The sequence below is a fragment of the Tenrec ecaudatus genome, chromosome 4 (genome assembly GCF_050624435.1).
Source record: "Tenrec ecaudatus isolate mTenEca1 chromosome 4, mTenEca1.hap1, whole genome shotgun sequence".
Classification (NCBI taxonomy): Eukaryota; Metazoa; Chordata; class Mammalia; order Afrosoricida; family Tenrecidae; genus Tenrec; species Tenrec ecaudatus.
The window spans coordinates 166,395,353-166,405,498 of record NC_134533.1 but is presented as its reverse complement, the minus strand read 5'-3'; the positions used below and the strand labels follow the sequence as shown (position 1 = coordinate 166,405,498).

Sequence of the window (10,146 nt, the reverse complement as noted above, 5' to 3'; positions counted from 1 at the left end):
TCTTTGCACATTGAAAGAATTCCCAGGTCATGTTCGTAGAGTGCTTATAGGACACTACGGGTATTTGTCTTTGCCTGTTGAAAGAATCGCCAACTAAAACCACCGATACGGGCAGTACAATGTTCTTGTTGCACGTGATGCTTTTATTGTTGTATGACTTTTTAATTTTTGTTTGAAGTCTCCAGAGCCAAGACACACCATCTCTATGTCCAGAGATGTGTTTGCGGAGAGGATGAAAGCGATTATTGGCTGCGGCACACACCAAGAATATCAGGAGCTCTTTGACAAAGTAGATGCGACCCAAGATGGCTTCATTAATTGGGACAAACTGAACTCATTTCTCCTGGCAGTGCTCTGTGAGAAAGATGAACAAGCAAAGGCCACTGAGGTCCCCCAGTGGAGTGCCCTTGAATTTCTTCCAGTGAAACACAAGGAGACCATCCAAAAAGTAATTTTCTTAAAAAGTTCAAGCCGTTATCTGACTATTAGTAAGGATGGTTTCTTAGGATTCTGGGGAGAAAATTTAAAGCTGCAAGAAATACTTCCCATCACTTCAGATGCTACCAAGCTCAAACACCTGTGGGTGACAAGCCTCGTTTCTCTGGAAAATGTAAACAAGGTATGAAGCCTTTATAAATACATCTATTAAAAGGGGCTAAAATGGTGGGATAAGACATCCGATCCACACACAAGTTTAGCGCTAGCAACAGCAGAGGGCTGCGGTATTCTTTGGGAGCCTGTTGTCTGACCCAGAAGGAATGCAAGCAGAGCCAAGTGAGCTTCTCATGTTTTTTCACGCTATTCTTGGGTATCTTTGAATGACTCTGCTGATAATCACTCAGTTTCTTGGCGCTGTGAACACTGTGGCCATGCTGCATTACTAGCTGGCATGACCTTTACGACTCTGTAGTTTGCAGCAGGATCATGGATCTATATGCAGAGCTCAGAGGCTATTACAGTACATGGCACAGCCCCATGCAATTAAGAGGACTGCTTATCTGATTTTGATTACTACATTAATCAGGTTCTTATTTCTGAGAGGTAGGGCCCATTCAGTTCAAATATTTTCATATAACTATACCCAGGAAAGAGATAATATCCTAAAAAGATGAAAAAACTGTCTTTGGTATTGTTATTGTTAAAATTTCATATTAGGCAGATGGTAAATTTTTACTATAAAATTTTAAAGCACACACAGAAGCAGAAAGAATAATATTAAGAATGTGATGAACCTGATGTTTCCCTTTAATCATTTTAAAGTCAAGGTTGAATTTGTTTCATTTATACCTTCCCCATATTAAATTCTAAAACATCTAATTAGTTCATCAGTAAATATTTCAGTATTTCTGAAAGGCATGTCTTTATGTTTGATATAACTACAATATCAATATTACACTTAAGAGATAGCAATGATTCTGTAATATCATCACGTATAAAATCATGTTGATATATTCTTGATCATCTTGTAGCTTTTTAACAGTGTATTTGGATCAGGATCTGAAGAACACATATTGTGAATGGTTGATAGGTCTCGTTGATTCTCATCTTTTGTTCGGCATGCTTTCTTATTGCATTCTGCTGTTGCTGCTCTTAAAAAAAATGGGATAGTTATCCTATAGAGTTTTCAGCAGGCTGAATTTTACAAATTGCGTGCATGTGGGCTTGCTCCTTGTTTAACATCCTTATTTGCAAAAAAAAAAAAAGTGTTGTTAGGAGCTCAAAAGTTGATTGGTTCCACCTCCTGGTGACCCTGTGCTCAACAGAGAGCAACGCCACCTGGTCCTATGCCATCCCCACAATCGATGCTTATGTTTGTGCCCATTGCTGCAGATCTAGCTTGTTGAGAGTTTACCTCCTTTTCATGGACCCTCTTTCTATACAAGCATATTAACCTAACACAGGGTTTAAAATTGATTGCTATCAAGTAGATTCCAAGACGTGGCACCTTTACACAGGTTTCCAATGCTGTAAATCTCAACAGGAGCAGATAGCTTCAGCTTTAGCCCATGAAGTGACTGGTGGGTTTGAACCACCAACCTTGCTATTCGCAGTCCAAAGCTTACCCAACAGCACCACCAGGACTTTGTTCTTTCTAATAACAAGTCCAAAGTATGTGAAATTAAGTTGGGCCAGGAATAGTGTCTAAGGATCATTATGGCTGTACTTCTTCCTATAGAGATGGATTCGTTCTTCTACCTGTCCTATCATATTTGATATTTTCCACCAAAACCATAATTCAAATTAATTGAGCTTCCTTGTTCATTGTCGAGCTTTTGGAAGCATATGAATGGATTAAAATCTGTTTGGCTAGGATCAAACAGATTGTAGTACTCAATGCGACATCTTTGTTCTTTAACGCTTTACAGAGGTCTTTTGGAGAAGAATTTCCCAATGTTATATGTTGTTTGATTTCTTGACTCTTGCTTCTCTGAGCATTAATTATAAATCAAAACAAAATGAAATCTTTGACAAGTTTAATCTTTTTCTTTTGATATTGTTGATTGGTCCAGTTGTAAGAATTTTTGTTTGCTTTACAATGAGTCTAATTACTGAAAGCTGCAGTCTCTGATCTTCATTAGCAAGTGTTTCAGGTTCTCCTTACTCTCAGCAAGCAAGGTAGTACTATCTACGTGTTGCAGGTTGCTAATAAAACTTCCACATAAGTCTTGGTGCCATGTTCCTCTTTGTTTACCATGTGCAGTTCCTAGGATGTGGTGACAGTGTACAGCCCTGACTCAGACTTTTTCTGATTTTAAACCACTCAGCATCTTCTTGTTCAAAGAACTACCTCTTTGTCTACTTACAGCCTCTGCATGACTACAATGAAGTGTTCGATAATTCCTATTCTTCACAATGTTATCCAAAGTATTTTATGGTCCATCTGAAAAAGCACAAGTTAATATCTTTCTGGTGTTTTCTGCTTTTGACCAAGCTCAACTAAGATCATCATGTTATCCCTCTTTCTATATCATATCCTGAATCTCACTTAAATTTCGGGCAAGGGAAGTTCCCTGTCACCTTTGAGTTACCGCTAGCAGAATTTTACTTGTGAGTGATTTAATGGTATAGTTTGGTAGCTTCTGTATTTTGTTGGATGACTTTCTTTTGGAAATGGTTACAAAGAGGAATGTCCGTCAGCCAGTTGGCCTGGTCCCTGCCTTTCAAATTCTCTGACATTGACTTGTGAATAGTGCCAGCATTGCATCATTCTATTCGTTATCTTGATAGCGAGCTTTCATATGCATCAGAATTATCCACCTGGGCATAATTTAAACACAGACAGCCTATTTTCTGGAGGTGTTGTTGTTAGGTGTTTTGACCCACAGCGACCCGTGTGCTACAGAATGAATCACCCTCCTCACAGTTGTCCTCATGCCAGAGCTCATTGTGGAAGCCACACGCCAACCAATCTGGTTAAAGGTCGTCTTTATCGCTGCTCCTCGACTGTATCGAGCATGCCGTCTCCTTTCCCTGGAAGTGGTCTTTCCCGATAACATGTCCAAAGCACATGAGAGAGAGTCTAACAATGCTTGCCTCTCAGTAGCATTTTTGGTTGCACGTCTTCTAAGATAGATTTATTTGTTCTTTTGGCAGTCTGGTACTCCAGCACCATCATTCAAATGCACCCATTCTTATTTTGTCATCCGTATTCAATGTCCAACTTTCTCGGGCAGATGAGGTGACTGAAAAAGTTGAGTGTGACTACGAAGAGAGGTGAGCACTCTGAAGCTACCAGCTGTTCCGCAGGAGAAAGACAAGGCTTTTGACTCCCATAGAGCGCGGCCGTCTGGAAAACCCACAAGGGCAGTTCTACCTTGTCCAACAGGGTGGCTGTGAGTTGAAAATTCATTCATTGATAGTGAGTTTGATTTTTTTATGTGAGATGCACCTTTGTTCTCAAAGTAGTATCCTTGCTTTTTCAATACTTTAAAACGACCTTGTACAATACATTTAGCCATTGGACACATCACGTGAGCTCTTGAAAACTGCTTCTGCAAGCACTGATTGTGGAATTAAGCAAGAGGAAACCCTTGAGGAGTTTGTTTTTTTCTACTTATCCTGGCCATCCCTATTGGTCCCGTTGTGAGGATATTCGTTTTCTTTACATTGAGTTGTAATCCACACTGGAGGCTGCAACCCTTGATCTTCATCAGCAAGTGTGTCAACCCCTCTTCACTTTCAGCTCGCCAGGTGGTGTCATCTTCACATCTATCGCAGGTTGTTATACGTCTTCTTCAGCTCTTAGCGCCACATTCTTCTTCACAGAACCCAGTTACTCTGATGATTTTGCTCAGCACTAAAGTTGAATAAGTTTGGTGAGCGGACACAACCCCGACACACATCTTTAATGATTTAAATCGTGTGGTATTCGTGTATTCTCAGCTGCCTCTTAAACCATGCTCAGGTTCCATGTATAGTTGTATTGACTGAATTACCTTGTATGCAGAATTGGCTAATGAGGGTCCCAAGGCTTTACTTCCACAGGCTTGACGCCAGCCATGTCATCATTGTTGACTCTACCTTATGGAGACAGTTCTTCCTCCGTCATATTTTGAGTGCCTTTCAACCTGAGTGGCTCACTTTCCGGTACTATCTCTGCCAACATTCTTTTTCCTTTCATGGGCATTTTCAGTATCTGATGACGTTTTGATGATGTGCATTAGGTTTTCAGCCGCTAGATCCTCAGGAGTGCACTGTTTAATGCTAGTCATAGTCTATCTTCAGGCTGGAAGTTCAGCAGAAACCTATTCACTTTGCATGGCCCGCCCGGCATGTGAAATACCTTCCCAGCTCACAGCACCACTCAAGCCACCACAGTAGACAAACACAGTAGGTGATACTATTTCTATTTCATGATCAACATTGATGAAATGAATACCCTTATCATATATGCCTCTCCTAACTTTTATCCATTGTAACATATATATACATTCTTATCAATTTCCAGACATGGAATTATGAAGTCAAGTTCATTTAATTTTTTGAGAAATACTCAAGTAGAACTCCATAGGCTTGTGATAGTGGATATGCATTTCCTCAAATTTTTGCTAAGATTTTATGAATATGAATAATGTTGTTATTATGTTAAAATGTATTTTCTTCATCCCCTATCACATGAAGCAAGGTTTTACATGATAGATGGATATTAACATAATCTGTATATTGCGTCTCATATTCTTTTCCACTTACTTTAGAATGTTCTAGAGTGTCGGTTAGATTGAGGTTTTTTTCTGTGTAGATAATGATCATCTGATTATGTGTACAATTCATTTTTGGTCACGTGATGTCCCTCAGGTTTGTGCATATACTTTTCAAAAGCACTTTCACGTTGTTAAATAATTTATTTTTATTGCTTCTAGGATTTGTCTGTGTAGGAAGGCTACTTACAAAGTTTTAATCAGTTTATTCTTGCAAAAACGTACTCTGTGCAGCTCCAGAGACTATTTGTCTTTGTCTTTCCCACATGATTTGGCTTGGAGCCTCCCATGGGTGGAGGAAGTGGGTGGGTTTGTGGAGCGGTGATAGTAAAGGAAGCATGTTCAAGCGATTTCCATGGGAAACGTTTCTTCTTGGCTAGAATCCAACGTTAAAATAAAGCACAATTTTGCCACAATGTTCCACATCTGTGATATTGGTAAGAGTCCTCTGAGAAAAGAGGAACGGTCTTTGGACGTTATTGTTTAATTAGTCGATGCCCTCTGTTGGGTGGGTCACCGTAACCTGCCTTCTTTTGTTCTTTTCTTTCTCCTGAGGAAGAGAAATTTAAAACCTACCTCTAAGTCTGAGTTGGTGATAAAGATTTGTACATCCACTTTGCATATTGATTCCATTAAATCCATCAGAGATGTTTTCTAATTTTCTCCTCTGGTACTTTAGATAGCGGTGGCTTTTACCAGTAAAGAGATTTGTTTCTATGATCTGCTGTCTAAAGAAGAATGTCCTTGTCAATACAAACTCCACGGCCTGAAAGCAGCACCAATTTGCATGGATTATTGGTATGACCCTCTTGATGCCAGTGAGTCCATTCTGGCTTTTGGGGACGTATCTGGGAAGGTAAGTGAGAGGAAGGAGGACAAGATTGAGCAGTATGGATTTCATAATCAAAATAGAGCTTAAATGCAATCACCGTACCCTCCCAATTGAACTACATTATAGGTTATAAAGGCACGCATTTTGGTCATGGAAGAAATGGATTAGATTGTAGTTTCCTTCTTGCTTATAAAAACAGAATTCTCATTGGAGTTATTTTGCAGAGTTTTTGTTTCCTATTTAAGAAAAAAATATATATAGACCTCTTTCCACTATTCATTCAATCATTACCATTAAGTTGATTTGGACTTATGGTGACCTTATCGGACTGGGTAGGACAGTGTGGGTTTCTTAACTTGTAAATCTTTATAAGCTTAGAAAATCTCATCTTTCTCCCAGAGAATGGCTGGTGGATTCAGACTATTGACCTTGAGATTTGTAGTCCAACTTGTAACCCAATACTTAGGGCTCCCTTTATTCCCCCATAGGATCCTTAATATACTAACTTACAATATTAAGAAGTTTTATAATTAAAAAATAGCCCCACTGCCTCATTGTTCTTTCATGGACTGGTTGGTGGTTTCAAACTGCTGACATTATGGTTAAGAGCTCAATGCACTATCCACGATGCCGTCAGGGCTCCTAAAAAACAATATATCTGAATTTCTCTTTCATACTTCTTCAAATTAATTGGTCCAGTATTCACTCATGAGGTCGTGGGATTTTCTGTACCAGTCTCCCTTGCAATAATTATGGCCTGTATGAGGTTTTCCACTCCTGTAAAGACTTACAGTCTCAGAAACCCACGAGGTCATTGTACCCTGCGCTAGAGGGTCACTGTGAGTCAGTCTCAGCTTGATGGCAGTGGGTGTGCTTTGGTTTGATATCATGTAGCAAAGGGATTTGTGTATTAGAGACAACAGCGACAAAACCTAGATGGAGCATGCAATGATTTCTGTCCTCCTCTCCAATTCCACCCACACTTGTGAAAAGCTGTTTCTACTACATGTCGCTAGAATTCATTTTGACCCCAGAAGTAGTCTAATTTGAAAAATGTCCTTCATAATAGTGAAAGTTTTCATGCGTACATGTCTTTATGACAAGTATATCTTAAAAGCACTTAGTGATCAACCCTTGGTAGCTTCTCCTGTCTTTTAATATAACTGTATTTTAAGAATAATATGGAAGAACTTCCTGTTAAGTCAAGCTCTATCAGTTATTAATCTTAAACTACAGGGAACATTCTTGGGACCATTATCCTTCCTATGTTACATTGTTTTCCTTTGATGCTGTCTGTCCCAGGTTCAGGTGATTTCTTTCACAGCAGCCTTGCTCTCCTTATTCGAGCGGCCTGCAAGCGCCTGTGAAGACGAAGACAGCACCATGGCCATTCACTGGTCACAACTGCTCGCCGGGCACCACAAATGTTGCCACACAGTGGGCCACCAAGCTCACCATGGAGAATGGGTCAGGCAAGGTACTGGATTTGAACAGTAGTGAATGCAAAAGGTCATCCCTTTGACTTCGACATTTATATTCTTTGATAAAAGTGTTTCACACAAAAGTCTAGCAACGGATGTTAATGAGTTCTCTGGAGGGTTTGGCCTGGACTTTACTATCCCCTGAACACTGGCAGGAATTTTTCCTTTCTTTCGTTTTCTCCTATAATTTATGCTGCATGCAATTAATTCTGGTGAACTGTGCCCTTAAGAAATCTCAAGAGAGGGGAGAAAACTGTCACAAAATTGATATATTATCAGTCTAACTCTGATGCTAACTAATCTCCTCTTAGCATACTCAGGGCCTCTTAATAAAAACAGTTAACATATCCCCCTATAATAATCTCCCTGTTATAGTTCTCTTCTGCGTGAAGTGTATTATTTTTATTTACTTCAAAGTATGGTATTATTTTTTTTTCTATTTTAAAACTATTTTTTTTGCAGTGACTGAATGTTCCTGACCTAATCTAGTGTATTTAAGATTCTTCATGTGTTAGGATTCTGTTATAAAACATTTAAGGAAAACCGGAACTTTTATAATTTTCAGTCACTAATAAAGAGGTGACTTGTCTGCTACTGTGACGTGGAGGCCATGTCACGGTTATTTCAAATGCCAGCAGCATCACGCAAAGTGAATAGATTTCTACAGAGTTTCTACACTACGAACACACTACAAAGAAGGAATTGACTACCCACTTCGGAGGAAGTAGCTGCTGAAAACTTTACGCAATGCGTGGAAACACTGTCAGACACCGAAGGTCTAATGAATAGAGGGTGAACTTTGTCAGGGATAGTGTCAGAAGATGGGTCTATCAGGTCGGGAGGCACTCAAAATGGGCCTGATAGGAGCTTCTTTCTTGAGGTCGAGGAGATCGTGGTGATATGAATTGAACAAAGCTTGTGGGAGTAAAGACTGGGATCTTCATTTTGAAATAGGGTGTATTTCAAAATGAGAATAAACACCTGCAGAAATCTAGCAATGGGAACTTAGAATATAAGAAGCATAAATCTAGGAAAATTGGAAATTGTTAAAAATTGAATGAATGCATAAACATCAATATCCTAGGCCCAAGGCATTAATGAGTTGAAATGGACTGGTATTGGCCACTTAAAATTAGAAAGGCATATGGTTTTTTATTACAAGAAGGGCAGGTTAAAGAAGAATGGTGTCCAATTCATTGTTAAAAAGAACATTTCAAGATCTCTCTTTAAGTACAGTGCTGTCTGTGATAGGATTATATCTATCCATATTGAAGGCATCCCAATCAATACAATTATTATTCAAATTTAGGCACCTACTGCCCAAACTAGTGAGGCAGAAACTGAAGCATTTCAGCAAATTCTTCTGCCAGAACTTGATCGAGTATGCTGTCATGAGGCACTGATAATTACTGGTGATGGGAAGCAGACTTGGAAACAAAGAGGAAGAGCGGTAGTTGGAAATTATAGTCCTGGGCATAGGAACAAGGCTGGAGATTGTATGACATAATTTTGCAAAACTAATGACTTGTTCATAGCAACAACACAAACAATGACTACCTTTTTCAACAACACAAACAACGACTATACATGTGCACTTCTCCAGATGGAACACACAGAAATAAAACTATGTATGTGGCAAGAGATGATGGAGAAGCTCAATATGAGCAGATAAAACTATTTCAAGGGTTGACTATGGAACAGACCATTAATTTCTCATATGTAATTTTGGCTAAAGCTGAAGAAAATTTTTAAAAAGTCCAAGAGAGCCAAACTATGACTTTGAGTACATCCCTCCTGGACTTTGAGAACATTTCAAGAACAGAACTGATGAGCTGTGGGAGGGAGGACATCAAGACCATCATTCATGGAGAAAGCAAAAGGTCATTAAAAAGCCAGGAAAGAAAGAAATGATCCAAGTGGATGTGAGAAAAGACTCTTGCTCTTAATCATAGAGTAGCTGAGGCACATGGAAGAAATGATCAAGCAAAAGAGCAGCTCGCGAAGACAAAGTTAATTATTAGAATGAAATGTGCAAAGACCTAGATTTAGAAAGTTTAAAAGGAAGAACACGCTCAGCCATCATGAACTAAAAGAATGCAAGAAAAAATTCAAGGCTCGAGGTGCAATATTGAGAGATTCTATTGGAAAAACATTGAATGAGGCAGAAAGCATCAGAAGAAGATGCAAAGAATACAGAGTCACTTACCCAAAATAACTTGCTGACATTCTACCATTTCAGGAGCACCAATCAATGGTGCTGAAGGAAGTTCCAGGGTGTTAGTGTAAGCATTAGCCCAAAATAAAGTTCCAGGAATTGATGGAATGCCAGTTAAAATGTTTCAACAAGTCAGTGGAGCACTGGAAGCATTTTCTAACTTGTCAGAAAACATGGCAGACAGTTTCTTGGTCAACTGACTGGAAGAGATCCATATTTGAACCCATTCCAAAGAAAGGTGACCCTACAGAAGGCTCAAATTAGAGAAGACTATTATTGATAGCACATGCAAGTAAAATGTTGCTGAAAATCATCCAACAACAGTAGAGCACTACATTGACAGGGAGCTTGCAGAGTTTAGGCTGGATTCATAAGAGGACATGGGGCAAGGTCTCATTGCCAATGTCAGATGGATGCTGG

General features: G+C 39.3%; 1 protein-coding gene across 1 annotated transcript in view; it reads left to right on the top strand.

Moving 5' to 3' along the window:
- Positions 1–205: 205 nt before the first annotated feature.
- Positions 206–10,146, top strand: part of WDR49 (WD repeat domain 49) — a 138,229-nt gene continuing 128,288 nt past the window's right edge. Inside the window, exons 1-3 of the mRNA XM_075548893.1 lie at positions 206–619; positions 5,878–6,054; positions 7,333–7,507. Of these exons, the coding sequence (XP_075405008.1) occupies positions 206–619; positions 5,878–6,054; positions 7,333–7,507 (766 nt within the window). The remainder of the gene's footprint in view (positions 620–5,877; positions 6,055–7,332; positions 7,508–10,146) is intronic.